This window comes from Ursus arctos, unplaced genomic scaffold (assembly GCF_023065955.2).
Source record: "Ursus arctos isolate Adak ecotype North America unplaced genomic scaffold, UrsArc2.0 scaffold_15, whole genome shotgun sequence".
NCBI lineage: Eukaryota > Metazoa > Chordata > Mammalia > Carnivora > Ursidae > Ursus > Ursus arctos.
The window spans coordinates 48581245-48605638 of NW_026622819.1; the positions used below are offsets into that span (position 1 = coordinate 48581245).

The window sequence follows — 24394 nt, forward strand, 5'->3', positions numbered from 1 at the left end:
CTCACAGGAATGACTACTCAAGGTCACAGTTTCTCAACTCAGTTTAGTCATCCTTTTTTTTAAAAAAGTTACTTTCAGGGGCGCCTGGGTGGCTCAGTCAGTTAAGCGTCTGCCTTGGCTCAGGTCATGATCCCAGGGCCCTGGGATTGAACCCATGTTGGACTTCCTGCCCAGCAGGGAGTCTGCTTCTCTCTCTCCATCTGCCCCAACCCACCGCTCATTCTCTCTCTCAAATAAAATCTTTTTTTTGAAAGTTATTTTTATTGAGGTTAGTTTTGTCTTTATCACAAGAAGTCATAATGCTAGTCGTAGAAAATTTAGAAGACATAAAAAACTAAAAAGGAGACAATAAAAAGCCACCCTTCCAACATAATCATTGAAATATTTAATGCGTACTTTTTCAGCCACTTTTCTATGGGTATAATACATACTATTTTGCAAACTGCTTTGTCTTCTGATATATTATGAACATTTTTCCGATGACACCCACTAATTTAATCTTTACTAGTTGAGTTGTATGGATCATGAAACCAGTCACTTATGTTGGATATTTGGGGTTGTTTCTGATTTCCATTTACGGTATATAATGTGACAATAAAATCCTTGTCTCTAAATAATAATCACTGATATTTATTGTGTCTTGGGCATTGTACTAGTATTTTACGTGTATTACTATCTAGATGGATAAATAACATTACCTTCATTTTACAGATGAGTAAACTGAGGTCCAGAGAGCTTAAGTCACTTGCCCACAGTGGCATACACAATGACTCCAGAGCCAGTGCCGTTAACCATTAAGATCAATTTCTAGAACTGTAATTTCAAGGTAACTAAAGACATAAAATTGTAAGATCTCTGCATCCTATCACCCAAGTGCCCTCCGGCAGGCATACCGCAGTTAATCCTCCCACCATCAGAGTCTAAATGCCCATCTGCTTGCCTGGTCGCCAACACAGGGCACTATTAACTTTTACTGTTCATTAGAGAAATGGAGCCCACACTCCTTACAGTTGATCTGTGCTCTTTAGAGCATGCATGCAACCCAGCTCCTGACGGAAACATCGATTTGCTTTAAATCAATGGTTCTTATCCTTTTCTTGATACATGGAACCCTTTGAGAATCTGACCGAATTTATGAAGCAGCTACACAGAAAATGCACATGTGCCCGTCAAATAACCACTTATTTTACAGGGCTGCATGGACACCATTAAGAACTGCTGTGCTTCCTAGAGGACTGATACAACTGCAACATTGAAACTACAACTAACCACGGGACGAGCAGACCCAGTCAAATGCTGGTTGACCAGGCTGTTCTTTTTAACCATCCAGCAGCCTACAGAGCCGGATCAGAAGAGGCGGCAGCAAGATGCCCAGGCACGACACTTTGCCACGCTGGGGGTGGAGGCAGGGACCCCGGTCAAGACTCTTTCCCGAGGTCACGCTGTCCTCCAGCAAAGCAGGGAGAGCACAGAGCAGATGCGTGGGCCAGCCCCAGCCAGCCTCCACCATGCACTTCACAGCCTCCAAGGATCGAGCACGGGCGCCTGCTGCAAAACGGGCTTCTTCACAGGCTGCCATGTTTCCTGATCTCCCCCCCTGCACCTTTATGGTTTGGAAAGCTTCGTCCCAGATCAGTCAAACCACCAACCCTACCCGACGGCTCCTGTCACAAGCAGCAGATGAGGACAAGAGGGGAGGAGACCTGAAGGCCAGGGCCTTGCCCATGCATCTGCTGGGAATGCCGCTTTGCCAGGCAGGCTTTTCCGGGAGCCCTCCTTGGCCTGAGCACATGCTTCTAGAAGTAACGGGACCATTTTTCATAATGATCCATTGAGTTCAGTGACATCTTCCTAATTGGTCCCAGCCTAGAAGGAAGGAGGTGGGCAGAGGAATTAGCGCCCTTAAGTGAATTGCCCCATTGGGGTGACCCCGTGGAAAATTTAGCTCCATCTGAATGGACAGGTCGGGGTGTCAAACCATGTGAGATACACACGGAGAACGCAGGCTGCTTCTCAACCTAGCACCTGAGCTGGCCTGGCCTTGCCGCCAGCCGTGGCCAGCTTTGGGGTCTCACTTTGCACAAGACCACCACATCTTTGTCAGAAATATTGGTCGGAGTCCTGATGGAAAAAGGGGCTGTTCTGCCTTTTACAGCTTCCTTCCATCTTTTGAATTCTGTTTATTTTTCTCCAACCTATGAAAACTTTGCCCTAGTCTCTCACTTTTGCTCCTGGCATTGCCCCCCTGCAGATGACGGAAGAATCTGTTTAAACATCCCTTCTTCCCCACCTTCTTGGGCCCCTGGGACTGACTGACTTCTTATAAGGCCAGGAGATGGCAGAAGGATGACTTTTCAATTCTAAATAATTACAGTTCCTCCTGGATTTGGCAGAGAAGATGAGTCATCTGAAAACTAGTCTATTCACACCCAAACATGGCTCTTCTGTTTCCCCCTGCACCCCACACGCCCCTGCGGAATCTGCTCCACTTTTTAAAATGTTCTTCTCGTCCTTGGTTTCTTGGTGGCCTGCCTCACAAAGTCAAAACAGCAGATGAGCGGAGAGCAAGTGCTTGTGGGTTGCAATAAAACTCTACTATCTCGTGGTTCTGAGACTCTGAGCAAATTACTTCAGCCTCAGTTTCAACACCTGGAAGATAGGGACAGTAGCTGTACCTCCCACATTGAGTTGTTTTGGCTACTGAATGAACTAACGCACATCAGGGGTTAGACGCAGCGCTTGCCTTGGTAGGTGGAAACTGCTGTGGTCATTGTTGTCGTTAAATTCGGATCACCACCATCTTCTGTCTTTTCTTTGGAACCATCATAAAGATTGAGTCCATTTCTAACTATCGTGAGAGTCAGCAGGCATTCTCCACCTTCCCTGTGACCAGGACACTGGGTAGGAAGTCGGGCCTCTTCTCAAGGACTAAACACCCTTAAGTTACAAGCTCTCTAAAACACACGTGTTACTAACATAACATAATAAAAAATTATTATTAAAAATAAAAAAATAAAATAAAATAAAACACACGTGCTTCACGGCCATTGCAACCTCACTGCACTTCTCCTTGCCTTTCCAGTTCCTGGCTCCTCCAAACGTGTGAGGAAGGAATTGTTTTTTGCAGGAAAGTTCTCTGAAAGTAGCAAAGTCAAATAACACCTCCTTCCCGAACCATCACCCACACACATCTCTCCGTGCCTCCACATACCCAGCGCCTCCCAGTTTTCTTCCAGGCACCCTCACACCGAATGTTCCAGGGAAATAACGAGTCTCCGGTCTGTGGGAATCATCACTGATGTAGCAGAAAGATCAGTCGCTCTGGTGTCAGGCCTACAAGTGAATCCCGTCTCCTCCAGTCTGTAATCTTGAGCAATTTCCTAAGTCACTCTAAGCCATAGTTTTTCATCCATAAAATGGGCACCTCGTGGCTTGGGGGGACTGAATAAAATCATCGTTGAAATCTCCTTGCTTCTCCAGTCAATGTTAATCTCCTGGATTAAGTTCTCAGCCAGCTCCAGGTACCTGGGAAGTGCTCAGTAGACTTGCTATGAAATGGAGCAAAGCAGGGGCCGTAATCTACAGACCTACATCAGATGGAACGGAGTGCTGATTCACATGGGAAGAGATGGAGAAAATTGTATTTTCTGAAAATCTAGATTTTCTGGGAGGAAAGGAACTGTCTTTGGGAAATATCTTAATTAGAGCTGAGGGTGGAAAGTGAAACCCATCTCCCTCTATCACCGTCCCTAAATGTCCCCTCCCCGCTGCCCTCCACAAAGCTCATATCAAACCAACTGCAAGACAGAAGAGAAAAGCTCACTTTAAGAACGAAAGAAAAGAAAAAGCAAAGAATTTGGAACTCTTGGAGCAATCTGGGAGGAGAGGAGCTGTCATGGGAGGGGCGAGGAGGGGAGCAGGGAGCCAGCATGAAGTATTGCTTCAAAGGGTTGATGCAAGTGATTTTCCTCTTGTGGGATGATTGCCTCGAGGTAGGATAAGCAGAGCAGGCTCTCAAGGGCTCTGGAGCCCAAGAAGCAGGAGAGGCTGGAATGAAGTTAGTCCTCCTGCCCTGTGCTAGGAATCCAGAGACTTTGAGTGAGGATTCTGGACTTGACTAGGTTAAGGAAAAGCAACACTCAAGATAATCCCACCTCGCTTTCAAGGAGCAGGAAGTCTCCCAGCTGACATCTGGGCTACACATATATAAACAGCACAAGCTGTAAATTTTTTTTAATGATTTTTTATTATATAGTGTTAGTCACCATACAGTACATCCCTGGATTCTGATGTAAAGTTCAATGCTTCATTAGATGTGTATAACACCCAGTGCACCATACAAGTCGTAAATATTGAACCCATCCAGTCCTGTCTTCATGGAAATTCCCAGAAAACCTTCTCATGTGGCCTCAGCAAACCCAGCCAGCTCTCTGTCCTTTAGGCACTTCTACCTGGAAATTTTCCTAGCAGCGAGGGGCCTTTCAGCTCTGAGAAAGGGCTGGAATTTCAGGGTCATTTTGCGGCATGCCTGTGAACCTAGATTCAGAAGCAAGATAAAATCCCCTTTCGCAAAAATCTGGAGAGTGGCATGCATTCGGCAGCAAAGACTAATAATTTTATTATACAATATTCACGAGGCTAGCAATGTGCCTAGCTCTCGAGATGCGCAAAGGCAGGAGAGGGGCTCTGGCTCTGGAGAAAAGACAGGACAGCCTAGAGACAGCGGAGAAGCATCACCACTCACTCTGTGGTTGAGAAGCTCTGAAGGCGGCAGGCCCCTGCAGGGAAGACCATGCAAGTGGAAAAGAGACACAGTGCTGTCCATGGGTCCCAGGCCCAACGTGAGTTTGGAAATAGGGAACAGTTTTGATTACCACCAGTCAAAGGACAGAACAGAGGGATGAGTCACAGAGAGGAAGGCAGGGAAGTTGGCAGACAGCTGCTGAGGGAAGGGATGAAAGGCCTCATAAGGAGACTAATGGCCTAAGTGGCCCAATCTCGCCATTTCACCGTCTGATTCCCCAAGGCCAGTAATTGTCCCTGTTCTCTCATGGAGCCTTTCATCCAAACACACCAAGCCTCTCCGCCAAGCGGCAGGCTCACATGTGCCTCGGAAGGAAGGAGCAAGTGTGCACGGGCTGTTTGTTCTGGGCTCAGAGACCCTCTGTCTGCAGGCTTCTGTCCCTACCTTCTCCCCTCATTTTCATTCCAACTCTAAAACCAAGTGAACCCAAAGCTTGGAATCTGAGAAGGAGGGGGCCTGGTAGCCCCCTCACTGCATGTGTGAAGAACTGGGAGCCCAGAAAGGTGATGATCTGACAGCTACTCCCCATACTTTGGCCCTTTCCTTCCCCTATATGCTCAACCTTTCTCTCTCCCTCCCGCTCCCTCCGCCTCCTCCTCCCCCCCATCTCTCCGGCTCTGTCTCTTTCATGACAAAAGCAATGTTTGTTCATTGCAAAAATAATTCTGAATACAAAGCGAAAGTCTTCCTGTAAACCTATCCTTTAGAAATAACCGCTAAGAACAATTGTTTTTTCTGTGAACACGCTAATGCACACTCACCATACACACACACACATACACTCACACTCACACACACTGTTTCTTTATAAAAATCAGATCACAGAAGGCATTGTTTTCCGAAACTTGCTTCTTTCTAGTTAATTCTGTCATGGATATCATCCCTTGTAGACTTAGCTCACCATTTTAATAATGTGTCATTTTCCATCGTGTGATGATACATGGCTCATTTCACAGTCCACTGTTGTTAAAAAGTTAGGTAATTTCCTATTTGGGGGTGACATTACTGCAGTTCCTTGTACTCTTATCTCTCCTCTCTTTTAAGAGTTCTTCTGTAAGATAAATTCCTGGACATAGAATACTTAGATCAAAAGCTATTCTCATTTTAGCTTTTTTAGACAATGCCAATTTTCCACCCAAAATCTACACTCCCACCCAGAATGTACGATGATGTCTGTTTCCCCACACTTTTGCCAAATTGAGCATAAGCAATATTTTAATATATTCCAAACTAATAGTCCTGAAATATTTTGCAGCTGTTTAATTTACATTATTTATTTTGTAAAGGAATTTTACTATGTTTTCACTAATTCGCTGGCTGTCTGTAGTACTAATTTTTTGTTATTTGCTTATCCATAATGATTTGCTTTGTTTTCCACTGAGTTATTTTTTCTGAGATTGATTTGAAAGAGAGTTTGTGTCTTGGAAATATTACTCCTTTTACTACTGTTTGAATTACAAATATTTCTCTCAATTCTTCCTTTAACTTTGTTTTCAAAGTTTGTAACCTTATCAAAATGTCTAGGCGAACTCATCAATGCTTTTCTTTACAGATCCTGAACTTCTGTCATCCTTAAAAAGTCCTTTCTTATTTCAGAATTTCAAAAATATTCACTTACATCTTCTAATATTTTAATAATTCTTATACTTAAAATCTTGGGTGCATCTGGGTTTATTTTGATTAAGGAATAAAGTAGGAATCCGGTTTTATTTGTTTCTAACTAGCCAGCCTGGTGTCCCAACACTGCCTACATAAAAATTGAAATGGCATATAAAATTCTCATGGATATTTGGCTCTCTTTCTAAACTATATAATTTCATTGATTTATCTGCCTTTTCTTGCACTTTCTGGTCTGGTAACCTTTCTAAAGATTTTATTTGAGATAGAGAGAGAGCATGAGCAGGGGGAGGGGCAGAGGGTGAGAGAGAAGCAGACTCCCTGCTGAGCAGGGAGCCTGATGTGGGGCTCAGTCCCAGGACCCTGGGAGCATGACCTTAGCCAAAGGCAGACGCTTAACCGACTGAGCCACCCAGGCACCCCTGGTATTTTTTTACTTACTGTGATTTTATGATAGGTTTTAATATCTGTAGGAATACGTTTACCAATACCATCTTCCCAATACCACCATTCTTTATTTATTTCAATCGACCTGGTGATTTTTTTCATGGTTATTCTTCCACATTCCATATTCTTCTATATATTTGGATCATTTAGTGCCCCCCCAAAAAAACAAACAAAAGCCCTCCTGTTGGCATTTTAATGAGGTTGTCTCGAATTTACAGATTAACCTGGGGAGAGCTGAAGTTCTCTTGAATAGAGACTTTTGGCACTAAAGCAAGCTATGTCTCTCCATTTATACCTGTCTCCTTTTTATGCCCCTTTATAAAGCTTTATAACTTCCTTCACATAGGTCCCACTAATACTCAGTTTCTAAAAGCATTCTTCAGGGAACTTGCTATTTCCAGTGAGGTCAAAGCATGGAACACACTCAGTTCGGCATCAAAGATGGGCTCTTAAGTGCTGTGGAAACCATCGCATCCCATCTGCTCTCAACTCTGGGCCTACACCAGGAGGTAGCTTCCCTCCTGGAGGATGTAATGTGCCAATCAGTTGATCAGTGGGTAATCGATGGCACTGACCGCATGCCCAGTGCTGTGCTAGAGGTATAGGACCGAGACCCCATCTTCAAGCAGCTTTGACGCTGCCTAAGCAGACGAGGGGCACATCCCTTAAGAATGGCATCCCATATTAATCTATGTGCTGCAGACTCAGTTCTGATGGGAAATAAAGAAGAGGCCAGGAGCAGTCGGAGAAGGTTCCAGGAAGAAGATGGGAACTGAATTGGGTGTTGGCATGTGGTTACCACTTAAAGAAAGAAAGAAAAGGAAGGAAGCAAGGTATAAGCAAGGGGATCGCTCCTAAACCATTTATTCAGCACCTCCTGTGAACCTGAAACTGGCCTAGGCACATGAAGAGGAGGTTATATGCTCAACAAATGTTTTACACATTCGCTGTAAGGCAAGTGCAGTGTTAGGTGATAGAGAAACCAAGACGAGTAATAGACTTGAGGATCTTGTAAATAAGGGAGACAGACTCTCAGCTAAGTCCAGCAATTGTTATGATAGAAATCTGTGCAGCGAACAGCAAAGACTCTTAATCTGGTGATGGTATACCTCCTGGGTACCCATGGATGGGATTCAGTGGGCCTGTGAGCCTTTCAAATGACGGTACTAAGTTATCTGCATAACCAGCATTGGCAGGTTAAGAACCACTAGTGTAAAGTGACATAAAACTCTTGGTTTCTAGATCCTGGCATCTTAATGGCCAGATAAAACAGATGTAAAGACACCATGACAAATAACAAGTAAACAGTTCTAGACTTCCCCCACCCAAGAGGTGTTCTAAGAGTTCAGAGGCAATACCCAGCTTAGGACCAGACAGATTTGGGTCTGAACCCCAGCTCTGCCATTTACTGGCTGTGTGACCTTGGGTGAGTTCCATTCCCTTGGAGACTCGGTTTCCACATCTGTCTTTGAGAATTGAGAATTAGAGAACTCCCCTCTCCTCCTGCCTGTTGCGAGGGTGAAATTAGGCAAGGTGTGCGGGTCACCTGGGTCTTAGCAGGTCTTCGTGGACTGTTCATTCCCTCCTCTTGCTTTTACACTTCCGAGGAGGCCACGCAGCGTGGAGCTATGCGTAGGAAGATTCTCAGCCTGGCCTGGAAAGGATGGAGAGGAGGAGGGGAGCGTGAAAGGCATCTCAGACCAGCGGACAGTGTGAATAAAGGGAAAGGAGCCGGAAAAGCCAACTCATGTTGTGAAGATTCGGTCCATTGCAGCCAAGTTGAGAAGGTCTTAAATTCCAGCCTCAGCAGTTTGAACTTTATCCTATAAACTATAGGAGCCGCTGGTGAGGTGGCTCTCAGCCCAGCTGCTGCTCATCCATAAATCCCAAGATACCCAGGAAAACAATTTTAAAATAAAATTGTAACATGAGCTAAGACAATGCTTTTCACCTCGGGACCTGGTTAAAAAAGCAGATCCTGATTCACTGGATCACTGCGGGTCTGCATTTGTAACATGTGCCCGTGAACCTGACTTTGAATAGCCAGGGGCTAACTGGATCACTGCGGGTCTGCATTTGTAACATGCGCCCGTGAACCTGACTTTGAGTAGCCAGGGGCTAACATATTTCAGTTTTATGATTTGTATTACTGTTATCATTCCTGTAACACATGCTGGCTGAGTGCCTGTCATGTGTCAGGCACTGTGCTAGGCCCTAGGGAAAGAGAAAAATCAGACATGAGCTCTCTTTTTTAGAAGCTCACAGTCTAATCAGAGGAGATGAGGCATAGCCCTCAGCCACTGTAATTCAAGGTAGAAAGGGATAAATGCCGTATTTTGGGTTCAGATAAAGTGCTTTGACAACTCAGCAAAGAGAGAGATTGTTCCCAGTTGAGGGAGAAATTGCCTGGTGCTTAAGGAAATGAATAGAAGCTTCTTTTTCTTATTATTAAACAATGAGTAAGAACCCAGACTTCAAAGTTGGATTTTAATCCTCACTAGACATGTGACTTTGTTAATCTCTTAAACCTCAGCTGCTTCACCTGTAAATGAGATACAGTAACAGCAAGGCTGCCGGAAGGATTGCATGAGCAAATGTGTGTAAACCTAGTACCTGATACCTGGTTCCTAGGTCATTGTAAATGGTGGCTCTGGTGACTATTATTAGTCTCATCGTTTGCTTTAAAACTTAGCATGGGTCTGTTGGCCCCAAAGATATTGTATTTGTTGGACAACTTTATGATCTTTTTCCAGGGTTAAGTGGCAAATGAAAATGGAAAACCTCAAAGGGAATTTCCAAATCCAAGGAAACCTCCTTTGTAAAACTGGTGCTGAAAGAATTAGCAACTATTTCAAATTTTTTGAGTTTTTGTTGCGCCAAACTGTTTCAGCTGGGGAGGCTTGGCTTGGCTGTAGGTATAGCTAAATGCTCCTAACAAGAGCCATGTTGAAAAGGAGTTCCACTCGATTTACAAGCTGATCAAAATGGTTTTACCACCCACTGGCTTCCCTGAGGTCATCAGCATGTCTGAAGCTGTGAAATAAGTCAAATCAAATCTGTAATCATAGAGTCCTGGAATCTCAGTGCCCAGGGGACATTACAAGCCACCCAGCCCCTGGTGGACCTGATACATGCTGCATTAGGTCCCCATGCCTTGGGGCACCTCCAAGGCCACCTGTTGGTCATTCCTCCAACCAATGTTTAATGAAGGCCTGTGGATGTAGGAATACGTAAAAATAAAAAGGGCTCCCCTTTTCTACCCTGCAGGAAGGAGATAAGGGCAGGGTGCCCTTGGGCACCCCAGGAACTAACAAAGGAGGCTACTGGGCTTAACAACAAAAGTTCTCGTTTCACACCTCTTTCTTCCTATTACCTGTGGGGGACCTTGGGCAAGTGTCACCTCCACCTGGACCTCCAGTTCTTTTTTTTTTTTTTTTTTTAAGATTTTATTTATTTATTCATTCGAGAGAGATAGAGACAGCCAGCAAGAGAGGGAACACAAGCAGGGGGAATGGGAGAGGAAGAAGCAGGCTCATAGCGGAAGAGCCTGATGTGGGGCTCGATCCCATAACGCCGGGATCACACCCTGAGCCGAAGGCAGACGCTTAACCGCAGTGCCACCCAGGTGCTCCGGGACCTCCAGTTCTTTATCTAAAAGTAGGGTAATCTCACTTTGCTCATAGCCTATTGTGGGAATTAAATGAAATAGAGTCTAGGAAAGTTGGCTGACACATAACAAGGACCCAATAAGCACAGTATTTTTTGGTTTACTTATTTTTTAAATAATATTCACTGGATTTTTCCCAATTACAAAAGTAATTCATGTTTATGGAGAAAATTTTGGAAAACACTGAAAAGCACACAGAGGGGAAATTCACCCATGATTCTACCACCCATGGATAAACACTATTGACGTCTCCTTCCATGTGTATCCTACAGTCCTTTATCCACATCCACATGCATATTTTGTCTCCCCATGTACTATATTGGTGGTGATTGACAGCTTCTGTCAAAGGCGGCCTGGATTCAAATTCTAACTCTGTCACCCACTGGCTCTGTGACATCCAGCAACTCACCTTCCATTCCCAAGTGTAACGGTCATGGTCTCCAGGGGGCGCGTGCAGGTTGGCCACAGTCACCTAGAAGTGCTGTAGACTACCGTGTGGAATGGCGCCCCCTAGCGCTGCGCCCGGCACAGCCATGCTGGGCTGCTGCAGAACACTGGCAGTTGAAAGAAAACAAAGCTTAAGCATTTATTTACCCGGTGATTGGCACAGAGTAAGAGCTTGTCAAATGGTAGCTACTATTCCACAAAGACACCCTGTGGTTTTGAAGACGAGGCTCACAGAGGGTTGAGACCTTGTGTTCACTGCTCTGATTTGTTGAATGGCATTTTAAGGATGACCCACTGGGACCACATCCAGCCAAGAAATACTTCTCCCTGAGCTGATCCTGCTCAGCCTTGGTTTTTGAGCCTTACACTTCCCAATCCCTCTAAATCGCCCTTGCGCTCAGGCAGGCAAAACCCAAATGGCGTGGGCGGGCTCACTGCCCATCTGCTACCCTGTCTGTCCCCTCCTCCAGCTCTACTTCCTACACTCCCCACCCAGGTAGAAGTGTCCTGACGACGTGTTGTCCCATTGGATCAGCTTAAAAGCCTTCAGCAGGAGGCCACCAGGAGGCATCAGAGTAGAGCCACCGAGTTTCCCGGGGCTGCTCCTAGACAGCTCCTCAAACTCACTATGGATTTGAGTTGGTGTGCAGGATAGCTTGAAATGACAGCGAGAGATGGCACAAGAAACTGGATCACACACTCAGTCGATCAGTTGGTCGTTGAGCAAATATTTATTCAGCAGCTACCACATGCCTCGGGCTGGGTTCTCCCGTGAGAAAATTTTTCCCTGTTCACTTTTCTTCCAGTCCCTTGAGTTCCTCAAAGTGGAATTCCTCTTAGTTTAGCAAGGAGTTAATACCCTGCAATCCCAGCTAATCTCCCTTTGGAAAAAATCAGGCCCACCACTATCTAGAGCAATCCAGAGATACTAATATCATTTTTCATCATATTTTTCTCTACTATGACACTCTATTTATAACAAGTGGTGCCGATTTAAAAATAATGACAGAAAGCTTCCGAAAAATTTTTCAGTTTAGACATCAAAAGTGAGTTGATCTACAGAAAAACATTAGGCAACCAGCGCTGAGGGAGCCCCAGACTTGAGACAGATTCTTCCCCAGAGAAGCGAGTGAGCATTGCATGCAATTTCGGCATGTTGGAGAACCATTTGTGCCCATCCTTGGGCCTGTGTTGGGCGGAGCAGTAGGGTGGGAGTCCCCACACTCGGTCAGCACAGGGGACCTTTGCAGCAGTTAATACAGCGTTATATTATATTTATATATAATATATATAAATAATATATAATTATATATATTATATAAATTATATATATAATATATAATATATTCCTCGCCTAATATATATATATATATATAATCCTCGCCTATATAATATATATAACACATCCATGTTATATAAATAATTATATATATAATATATATATAACACATCCATGTTATATATATAATTATATATATAATATATATAATATATATATAACACATCCATGTTATATATATAATTATATATATAATATATATATAATATATAATATATTCCTCGCCTTTGCAGCAGTTAATGCAGCGTTAACAGCAGCACCGGTAGTAATAGCAGTGGCCGAGTTTGAAGCCATCAGAATAGCTGGACTTATTGGGTGCTTTCCACATGCCTGGCACTTACGAAGCCCAAGTTCATCTCCTCTACACAGAAAAGAACTATCACTGTCCCCATTCTCCAGGAACCTGAGCCTCACCGAGCTCAAGCAGCTTCTCCAAGGCCACACAGCTGGGAAGCCAGAGTTTGCACGTGAACCCAGATCTACCTACTTCCGACATCCGAGCAGGTCCTTAACCACTGACCTGTACTGCCTCAATAAAAGTCTGTTATCGAATGAATGATGCTTGAACATGTTCTGCCAGTGGTTCTGCTAGTCACCAGCTGAGTGACCTTGAGCAAGACCCTCACCCTCACTGAGCTTCCATTAAGGAAAGTTTCCCAGCCCTGTCAAGTCAGGATTCTAAGATGCAGGGCAAGGAGCATCGCTGCATTTCATGAGCAGGAGAAGTGGAGCTAGACTCCAGGACGTGCCCCACGACCTGGTGGCCGTGTCAAAAACGCTGACACAGCCCTGACCTAAAGCAGAGACAGCAGGCTTCCAGGAACCCGCACTTCCTTTTGATATTTGCTTCCCTCTCCGCAGGGCTTTTTGGGCCCCCAAAGGTCTGTTTGGGTGCCCAGGAGAAAAGATCCCTGTCACTGACCCTCTTTCACACCAGAGAGGCTCAGCAGCTTCCCTAATGACAGCTTCTTGGCTGCATCCGGACCAGCCGGTATAGCCAACAGGACCCCTCAGCTCCGGTATCTTCTGTGCGGCCTGGGGGTGGGTGGGTGGAGAGAAGGGGCAGAAATATGCTTTGAATCCCAGAGGCCGCTGGTCCAGCCCTTGACACATACTGCCCCTCTGTGGTGGGTCTAGAGAATAGGGCACGTCTCAGCAAGGACGGGCAGGCCTTTCATCTCTGGCTTCATGGAGACTGAATATTAAGGCTGGAGAGAACCCAGATCAAACCCATCAACTAAAGGAGGGCAAGTGAGGCCCAGAAAGGCAAAGCAACTTGCTCAGAATGATGCATCGAGTTACCAAACATAGGTCCCACATACAGATTTCCTGTGATTAGATTTCCAGCCCAATCGGTGATGGACAAGAATAAGAATTATTTGGTTGGCGCGCTTGGGTGGCGCAGTCGGTTAAGCATCTGACCCTTGATTTGGGCTCAGGTCGTAGTCTCCGGCTCATGAGATCGAGCCCCGAGTCTGGCTCCGCTCTCAGTGCGGAGACTCCGTCAGATTCTCTCTCCCTTTCCCTCTGCCCCTCCCACTCGTGCTCTGTCTCTCCCTCTCTAAAATAAAAAAAAAATAAATCTTAAAAAAAAAGAATTTGGTTAATTAGTATTAATGCAACGTCGTTGTGTGGCAGGCTCCTGGTACCCTGAGTGCTAATAAGGACTTTATGTGTTTTATCTTCTTAATTCTCAAAATAACCCAGAGGCAAGGTACCATTATTAGCCCCATTTTACTGATGAGAAAACTGAGACTCAGAGACACTGTGAAACTGGACCAATGTCACTTCGCTGCTGGTAAGAGAGCCTGGATTCTATCCTAAGGAGTCCAATTCTAATGAGGAAAGACACTCCCTATCAGAAGTCACTGAGGGCTTGCTCAGGGCGGGCATGCAATACCAGGGTCTGCAGGAGGACAAAGTAAAACAGAAGGCAAAGCGAACGAGAGGGCAAAGTCACTATTCAGCTTTCAGACAAGCGAGGATGAAAAACTGACCAAAGCCAGAGTTGCAGAGTTGTAGGGAAAATATCACAATCATACACAGTCAATGGGAAGGAAAATTGGTACAACTGGTTCAGAGGGCAATCTGGCCAGCTGTCAGTCCTTAAATGTGCCACAGACTCAGTGATTCCTCATGTAGGAGTTTATCCTACAGAAACATTCAAACATGCAAAAAGCAAAATGCATAAGGTTTTTCATCACTACAGTTTGTAACAGCCAATATCAGAAATCACTACTTGACTATCATTAGAAAAAAGTTAAGTTTGGAGAAAGTCAAACTAGTATATATCCAGACAGATGAATGTCCTGACTTGGGGAAATGTCTTATATAAATATGTGTGTGTGTGTGTGTGTGTGTGTGTGTGTGTGTGTGTATATACACATATATATAAACATATATATATGTGAAGATTTATTTATTTACTTTAGAGAGAGAGAATATGCGAGCACATGGGAGGGAGGGGCAGAGGGAGAGGGAGAGAAAATCCCAAGCAGACTCTACTCTGAACGCAGAGCCTGATGTGAGGCTTGATCTCATAACCCTGAGATCACTACCTGAGCTGAAACCAAGAGTCAGACACTTAACCGACTGCACCACCCAGGCACCCCTGTCTTATACATATTCTAAGTGAAGAAAGAAATTTGGGGAAAGGTACATGTATGACCCCATTTAAACAAATCTAAAAGAATAAAAATAAAACTGTGAATGGAGAAGAATTTTTACTTTATATTATATAGAATTTTTTGTAATGTGATTTTTTTAAGTCAGTATATCTCGCTTTTTTATTTTAAGTAAGTGAGGTGGTTGCTGTTTTTTTTTTAAGATTTTATTTTTTTATTTTTTTTTTAAGATTTTGTTTGTTTATTTGACAGAGAGAGACAGCAAGAGAGGGAACACAAGCAGGGGGAGTGGGAGAGGAAGAAGCAGGCTTCCCACCCAGCAGGGAGCCCAATGCGGGGCTCAATCCCAGGACCCTGGGATCATGACCTGAGCCAAAGGCAGATGCTTAATGGCTAAGCCACCCAGGCGCCCCAAGACTGTATTTTTTAAAATAATCTCTCCACCCAATGTGGGGCTCAAACTGACAACTCTAAGATCAAGCATCGCATGCTCTACCGACTGAGCCAGCCAGGTGCCCCAAGTAAGGTTTTTTAGTAGACTATTTTTAGAGCAGTTTTGTATTCACACCCAAATTGACAGGAAGGTACTGAGATTTCCCATACACCCGCTGCCCCCACACAGGCGCAGCCTCCACCATCATCACCAGCCCCTACCAGAGTAGCACATTTGTTACAATGGATGAACCTCATTGACACGTTATTGTCCCCCGAAGTCTGGTTTACATTAGGGTTCACTCTTGGTGTTATACGTGCTATGGATTTGGACAAATGTACAATGACATGTATCCACCATTATAACATCATACAGAGTAGTTTCACTGCCCTAAAAATCCTCTGTGATCCCTCTACTCATCACTCCATCTGTTATTTTTAAATAAAAATATGCAAATCTGGAGAGGGAAAGAAAAGAAATGAAGAGGTAGTTCTTGCCCAGAAGGAATTTAAAGTCTGAGCGATGCGCAAGGACTCAGACAGCCCTGGGACGGCTTTACAGCTTGAACAGGCACACAGTAAAGTAACAGAATAACAGGCGATTGTATACCTCCTGTGGAATACAGAATAAAGAAGTCGGTGTGAGTTGGGAGGGGTTCATCAGAGCAGAGTTCCTGGAGAAGGCTCCTGACTGGGCCAGGATATAAAGTATTTTTTGGAAAAATGGCCACTATTTATTATTTATTATCCCCCTGTCAAGTATTTTACATGGATATTTTCATGTGTTCAAAATAACCCAATGGAACAGATACTATCGCAATTTATGGATGAGAAAATGGAGTCTGAGAAGGCCAATTAACTTTTCTTAAGTCATACATCCAGTGCACAAAAAAAGGGATTCAAAACTAGGTCTGAGTGATCCCACACCCTGTGTTCAAGCCACAGGATCACGCTGCCTAAATTGGCAGAAGGGTGACAAAGGCAGGCAAAGAATGGAGAGCAGAGAATGACCTTCTTCTCAGAGGAACAAGTAGCTCAGGGAGCCCAAACTCACAATGTGGCTATAAATAAATGCTATGAAAAAAGTCAGCAGCATCCCCTTACTTTTGGCTGAATACTTCTCAGGGCCATAGTCCTTGAAGAATACTTTGTAAGAAAATAAAGGCAAAGATCCGGCCCATCTTTATCCTTGATAAGGGGCTTCCAGTATGACGGAGGTGAAGAAGAACCAGAAAGAAGTGCCTCGTGGGCCTAGGGGGACAGAGTAACATTTATGCCGCTATCATGATGGCATCTGTGTTCTGTTGCAATGACCTATTAACGCATCTGCCTCCCTGCTTGTGTGTGTGCTGCCCTGTGGCAGAGGCCACACCCCAAGTCATCTCTGTGTCCCCACTGCCTGGCCTCATGCCTGGCACTTAGCAGGAACTCAGTATTTGTGGAATGAATGAATGAGCAAAAGAATGAGTGTATAAAAATGTAAACGGCTATTGCTATCATATGTTGGTGTCCCAATCCCTAAAATGCGATTGTCAATAGTACCTTCATCAAAGGACAGTTAAATGGGCTGATGGTATAAAGGGTTTAGCACAAGACCTGTACAGAGCACACACACAATATAAACAGTGGTTCTGAAGAATATTAGCCATTAGCATTATTGTCGTTTGTGTATCCTTTAAAAGCCAGTCCCTAAGGATGTGTTCCCAGGAAGCCATTTATATTTTACTATCATATTCAATGGGATTGGCAAGCAAAGCTACAAGTTTGTTTTCAGCAAGCTCTCCTACTCTTGATCTCCTCACTTTTGCATGGCTGTCTATGCATCCCCAGCCCCGGACCCTAAGTGTCCTCATTAGGGCGGTGTGCCTGCCCGTCCACACACTCCTCAGCATTTACCCTCCAGGGTAATGCACAAGGTTTCCTAGCTTTTCCGCCTTCTCTCCACTTCTCCCAAAATTATTCTCCAGTTTTGCATTTGTCAAGGCCAGTGCCTCTGCCCTTCAGACTCAATGACAGAAACAAGAACATCGCCATGGACAGAGACAACTCATCCGGTCATGGGTACTAGGTGCTCATATGCCAAATGTGCACGTCGGCTGGGGCCTCCCATACAGCGTCTTAATCCAAAAGAGTTATCTGGGTGGGTGGGATGAAAACCTAATGGTGCCAGCCTTGTCACAAATCAGACCACGAAGTGGCACCCTCATCTGCCTCCCCTAAAGCAAACCAGGAACCTAGCCCACTCCCACGTTTCCCCCTGAGTTGGGCAAAGAATCCATGTAGCTGGATGCCTGGCTGGCTCAGGCCCTACAGCATGCACTTCTTGATCTCAGGGTCGTGAGTTTGAGCCCCACATTGGGTTTAGAGATTACTCAAATAAACTGAAAGAAAGAAAGAAAGAAAGAAAGAAAGAAAGAAAGAAAGAAAGAAAGAAAGAAAGAAAGAAAGAAGAAAGAAAGAAAGAAGAAAGAAAGAGAGAACGAAAGAGAGAACGAAAGAAAGAAGAAAGAAAGAAAGAAAGAAAGAAAGAAAGAAAGAAAGAAAAGAAAGAGTACCTGTATAATTAGCACTTACATACAGGTATGAGTAGTCCTCTTTTTTTTTTTTTAAGAGTTTATTTAAAAGGGGCAGGGGTAGAGGGAGAAGGAAAGAGAGACTCTCAAGCAGACTCCATGCTGAGCATGAAGCCCAACATGGGGCTTGATCTCAAGATCCTGAGATCATGACCAGAGCCGAAATCAAGAGTCAGACGCTTAACTGACTGAGCCACCCAGGCGCCCCTGGATAACACTCTTTCTAAGTTTAAACCCTTGCCTGGCTTAGCCCTGCACCAGGAGCCCAGGAACGTGGTTTGAAATAACAAAAAAAGAGGGAAGGAAGGAAGGAAGGGAAGGAAGGAGGGAGGGGAGGGAGGTCCTGTAAAGTATAATTGCATTTATCAAAACATTTAAAGATGTATATACAACAGAAAAAAAAAATCTGAAGGTATATGCACCAAATGTGATTTCTTTGCATTGGGGAGTTATGTGTGCTTTCAAAATATCTTTTTATTTTTGCTTTTTTATATTTTCTTATTTTTCCACAAAGGGTATTATAAATAGCACTGAAAAAACATATTTTGTATTCAAACAGAATTTAGTTTAAATCCTAGCTATACTACCAACATGCTGTGTATCCTGGGGCAAGTCATTTAGCCTCTCCAAGTCTTAGTTGCCTTGCATTTAAAATGGAAATTGTTTTTAATTTAATATTGCCATAAAATATTTTTGGCTCTGAAATTAGAGGGGTGAGTTAATCATGTTTCTCCATCATAACACCTCATTGTAAAGCCTCTCTCTTATTTTATTGATTTATTTCCTTTCATTCCCATTTCCCTCTGCCTACACCCTTAGGCAGCAATTTTGTGTTTGACATTATTTGAAGTGTTTTTGCAAAATGTGTGTGGTTGTTTGGTGTGTTACTTAAATAATATTATGTCATAAATCTCCATTCTGTTTCCTATTTGTTCATAAAGAATGTTTTTAAAATCTTTCCATATTGCTATATGGACATGCCATCCAGGGCTCTAAGTGTGACACAATGGCTGTGCTAGGCATCTACCCCACTCTACTTTTCCATAATTCCCAGTGAGGGACATCTAGGTTCTCTCCAGTTCTCTGTCACCATAAGCAACACTGCTCTGAGTATATTCATTCATATCCCTTATGGACCTGTGTGAAAATTCTTTGAGATCTATGCCCTGGAGCAGAAGTGCTGGGTCAAGAGGTCTGCATACATACTTAATGAGACCAGGTGGTGCCAGTCTTCAGTAGCCCTTCACAGCCTGTGTCCCCACCACCAGCCGTGCAGAAAGCTCCCCCTGTTCCCATAACCCTGCCTACACTTAGCACTCTCCAGCTTCCTGTTTTTGCCCGCTGAGCAGATATGTTGTATCTCTTTGCGGCTTTCATTGTAGTTTACTTGACCCCCTAATATTTTGAGCATCTTGGCTTATGTTCATTAGCCCTGAGGTTTCCTGCTCTGTAAATTGCCTGTTCATTTTCTTTGCCCACATTTCTACTGGGAATGCTCTTTTTCTTGTTGATTTGCAGGAGTTCCTTATACATTCTAAATATCGATCCCTTGACTGCCTTAAACATTGAAATATCTTCTCCCATCCTTGCCCCAGAGTTCATCTTTCTGAAGTGTTAAGTCGTTTTTCTTTCACCCTTGGATCAAAAAGATTGTCCTTTACATTGTCTTCTTTTACCTTTAAAGTTTTACCCTTCCCATTTAGGTCCTTAATACTTTTCATATTTATTATGGAAATAAATTGGCGTCAGGTTCAAGACCTTTCTGTAGGACAAAATAATAGAGCTAAGCGCCTAGCCCAATGCTTCCGACCTAAGAGCTGTGCCAACGCAGGTGACGATTATTATCTCTGGGTTAGAAAGCGGGAAGCGCTGCCCTGGGAAATCGAGAGAAATGGGAGCTTAGGGGCTAGTTAGCTAGACCAGGAAAGGTTTTAGGGGTGAAGCGGAAGTTATCAAGATTGGCCCTAAGAAGCAATGCCGGATTCGCTCACTTTGAGCTGGAAAGGCGAGCCCTCCAGGCAGAGAAGGCGGCCGGGGCAAAGACGTGGCGGCGGCGTTTAGGCGGAGCGCGCGGAGGAGAGGGCCTGATACTCACGAACCGCTGTCTGTCTTTCCGCCCCTGTGCCCTCCCCACCCCTCCCCCTGCAGGCTCCCTGTTCTCCACCCTGAAGCCCCCCGACGCCGTGTTCAAGGTGGTGTTCTGGCTGGGCTACTTCAACAGCTGCCTCAACCCCATCATCTACCCGTGCTCCAGCAAGGAGTTCAAGCGCGCCTTCGTGCGCATCCTCGGGTGCCAGTGCCGCGGCCGCCGCCGCCGCCGCCGTCGCCGTCGCCTGGGCGGCTGCGCCTACACCTACCGGCCGTGGACGCGCGGCGGCTCGCTGGAGCGCTCGCAGTCGCGCAAGGACTCGCTGGACGACAGCGGCAGCTGCCTCAGCGGCAGCCAGCGGACCCTGCCCTCGGCGTCGCCGAGCCCGGGCTACCTGGGCCGCGGCGCGCCGCCGCCCGTCGAGCTGTGCGCCTTCCCCGAGTGGAAGGCGCCCGGCGCGCTCCTGAGCCTGCCCGCGCCCGAGCACCCCGGTCGCCGCGGCCGCCACGACTCGGGCCCGCTCTTCACCTTCAAGCTCCTGACCGAGCCCGAGAGCCCCGGGGACGACGGCGGCGCCAGCAACGGCGGCTGCGAGGCCGCGACCGACGTGGCCAACGGGCAGCCGGGCTTCAAAACCAACATGCCCCTGGCGCCCGGGCAGTTTTAGGGCCCCCGGGGGAGGAAACCATCGTGGGGGGAGGGCGGGCGGCGGGGGGGGAGGGGGCGTCGGCGCCCGGAGACGCGGGCCCGGGTTGGGGAACCGGGGGGGAGGGGGGCGGGGAGAGGGGCAGCTGCTTTTCTGGCAGGGGCATGGGTGCCAGGTACAGCGCGGAGAGCTGGGCCGAGCATGCTGAGAGCCTGGGGGACCCGACGCCGGCCGGGATTTCCGTCTCTCTCTCTGTACATATCCAAAAGTGTCCCTCTGTACATGTATTTAACCGTGGGTACACGTGCGTGTGTCTGTGCGGTGTCCGTGTGGTCTGCATGTGTGCGTGTGTGGCGCCGCCCGCGCGGGGGCAGAGCGAGTGTGCGCCCGGGAGGCAGCGGGGGCGCTGTTTGTCTCGTGACTTCGTACCTCTCAAGCCCCTCCTTGTACTTCACTGAATGAGGGCACTGGGGTGGGTTGGAAACCAATCGAACATTAAAGGTCATTTCTCCTGTGCGCCTTTGAGCAGTTTGTGAACGGGGCGGTGGGCAGGATCTGGAGTCTCCTCTTCCTTCCCCTTCAGGTTTGTCCCCGTCAGTCCCATCGGTCCCTTGGGCAATAGTTGTGATGGAGCCCATTGGCCCCATTTCAACCCTTGCCTAACTGCCCTCCAAGGCTAAACATATCTGACCCTGTGGCTCAAAGTGAGCTCTGGTGCCTGCTTTGGACCCTTAGCCCTATCTGATCCTCCTGCTGTGGTCAACACTGGGCAACTCTGGCCTGGTCCTAGCTGGTCCCAATCCTAGCTGTCACTCTGTGGCCAGGGCGGTAGGTGGGCCTGTCACTTGAGAGGGAATGGGACTCAGGCAGAGAGACGGCTTGGTTCCTCCTTTCACTTCCTCCCTGCATCCCTAGGCCAAACACTCCATTGTTTACCTATGTCCACCAGCCAGATAAAGAAATCCAGACTAAAGAATTTTTTGGGTAAGATATGGATCCATGTGACCAAGCAACATACATGAGCACAAAAAGCCTCATAAGCTCTGCTAACTGAGGAACCTACCTGGGAAAGAATCACTGAGGAAAGTCACACAGAGAGGTGGCGCATACGTGGGAGAAGGTAACTTCATTGATTCACTGTGTGACCTCAGGAAAGTTGCATTCCCTTTATGGATCTTGGTTTCCCATCTGTGTAATGATGGCATTGATTCTAAGTTCTTTTCTGTCTCTAAAAGCCTCCAGTTTGCTAAAATAATAGTAATAATAATAATAAATAATATAGGATGGGGAACAAAATGGAGCATTTTTCTTCCCTGAAATGCAAAAAAAGCAAGACAGGAACACACCCACCTACTCCCTTTCTCTTCCCACTTTGCTTTTTCTTTGCTGAGATTCATACTTTTTCAAACGGCAGGAGACTTTTCTAATAATGTTAGTGCATCAATCATTTATTCTATAGGTGATTGAATAGAAAATGTTTAGTGAAAAGGAGCAATAGTTCATGTAGGGGTATCAGGCATGGTTGCATCCAGGAGCTTAAACAAGATTGTCAGCTTGCTCAGAAGGCTCTGACTCTTTCATTTAGCTTTCATCTTTTAGCTCTGCTTATCTTTCCTCATTTCCTTTCTGCAAATAAGCTTTTTCACACCATTCTTACAACTTGAAACCCCCCAAAAGGAGAAATATCTCCCACCAGTTCTGACAAAAAAAGAAAGGAAGGGAAGTCCTGAGAAGCTAGATGTCCTATATCAGAGACCCCTTTGAGACTCTGATGAAAGCTGTACATTCTCCTTCCAGAAAAAAAAAATGCAGTATATAAATAATATTTTTATACAGTTTCAAATGACTCATCCCTGTTTAAGATCCCATGAACCAAGCATGATACCCCAGGTGCACAGGCTATTTGAGCTAAACTGGATTTTCAGAATTATCTAGGCCAATCCCCTCATCGTTACAGATAGGGAGACTGAGGTAAATAACTTGACTAAGTGACTCTAAACTAGGACTAGGACCCCAGTCTGTTGCCTCCCTGTCCAGTACCTTTTACACTCCCTTGTGCTTCCATGTTGAGGTTGAGTACATCCTCCAACAGAGAGCGGGTGTCTTCCTACCTTGATACAGATAACAGTTCTGGGAAAAGAAGAGCCCTAACCCAATTTCCAGGGAAGAAGGAACAGTTTGGAGCAGCTCTCTGAAAACATTTTGTTAGCAACACAGATCTTTCAAAGAGGCCTTACACAGACTCCTGACATAATCGTGGCTCAGAGTGAAGAAGGAAAAGGACAACTGAGCCTCAATCCCTTGATTGCCCTCCTCCTCAGGCCCTCCCTCTGGCCTGCCCCAAGCACCCAAGGGTTCCACAGAATGAGGTTTGAAAATCACAGATTTAGTGCAAGCACGTGGGACTTGGAGTCAGTAGGACCTGGGTTCAACCCTTGGTGCTGTTCACCTTGAGCAATTCACCCCCTGCCTCTTCCGGTCTGTTTTCCCATCTATTAAACGGACATGATCATCATAGCCTATCAGGAAGCCCAAAGGATTCAATGAGATCGTTGTGGTATAAACACCGAAGTGTGGCTCTCGGCACAGGTGCAAGTTGTAATTTGGACCATAGATCTCTGAAGCCACAGGCACCAAAGGCATTTCCTGAGCCGCTCGGTTCTGATGACCTCACACATCATTGGTGTTTGGAGGCCACTCAGGAGACACAGGAAGGCTGCGGCAGCCTCCTGCCTTTTTCCAGAAGGAAGGTGGACAAGCAGTGGCGCACATCCACATGGGGTGCTGGGTTCCAGATCCGACCCCAGTCAGAGTCTGCATTATGCTGCCTCTTCAGGTTACCTCACTGTGGTCAGGCCGAGAGAGGGCCCGAAATTCAAGAGCCCTTGGGCAAAACAAGTCCTCTCTACTCTTACCTCCCCACTGGCAGCAAAGCAGTCCTACTGAATCCTCTCCAGCCACCCAAACTCTCCTGGGCCATTGTCACCACTGAGACACGCACAGGAATACATCTGCCAACCAAAGTAAAGAGGCAAGTGGCTTGGCAAGATGGGGTAATAGGTAATCCTCCAGATCTGGGTTCAAAGCCCACCTCTGCCATTTAGTCGCTCTGTGACCTTGAAGAGCTCATGTTACCAGCCTAAACCTCAGTTTCCTTAACTATAAACTAGAGATAATAACAATACCTACCTCAGGCAGATCAAATGAGTTCATGTATAAATCAGCACCACGTCAGTCACTTGGAAACATCTGATGAGCGATAGCTATTAGCAGAGGTATTAACTATTCGACCTTTAATTTGAAGTATGAAGTTTAGAAAACCTGAATACGTGGACAAAGAAAACAAATTCGGTGTCATTCACCAGAGTCCAGGGTTTTAGGACTCAGTGTCCACCGTGAAGAAGAAAGACAAGTTTATAACAGAGGAAAAGAATTTTGTGTCCTACAGCATGAAGAAACACGTTACTCAAAGAGGAGATCGCCCAAATTTGAAAGGAAAAATGAAATTTAATAGAAGCTGTAGAACATTCCAGGGTGACAAAGGCGGAATGGGTGCGCGAAGGAAGGCTGGATGTCTTAGGGCTTGTGCATCCTGTCATGGGGAGAAGGGGGCGGGGAGGGGCTTGTGGAGGACACAGAGCTGCTCTGAGCACGCACCTGGGTTCAAGGCTCAGCTCTACGACCTGATCCAGGTGCCTTGGCCTCCCTG

The 24394-nt window shown here is 45.8% G+C and overlaps 1 protein-coding gene across 1 annotated transcript in view; it reads left to right on the plus strand.

Annotated features, from left to right (window-relative positions):
- Positions 1-20720, plus strand: part of ADRA1B (adrenoceptor alpha 1B) — a 49236-nt gene extending 28516 nt beyond the window's left edge. Inside the window, exon 2 of the mRNA XM_026510888.4 lies at positions 20099-20720. Within this exon, the coding sequence (XP_026366673.1) occupies positions 20099-20706 (608 nt within the window). The 3' untranslated portion in view covers positions 20707-20720. The remainder of the gene's footprint in view (positions 1-20098) is intronic.
- The last annotated feature ends 3674 nt before the right edge of the window (positions 20721-24394 follow it).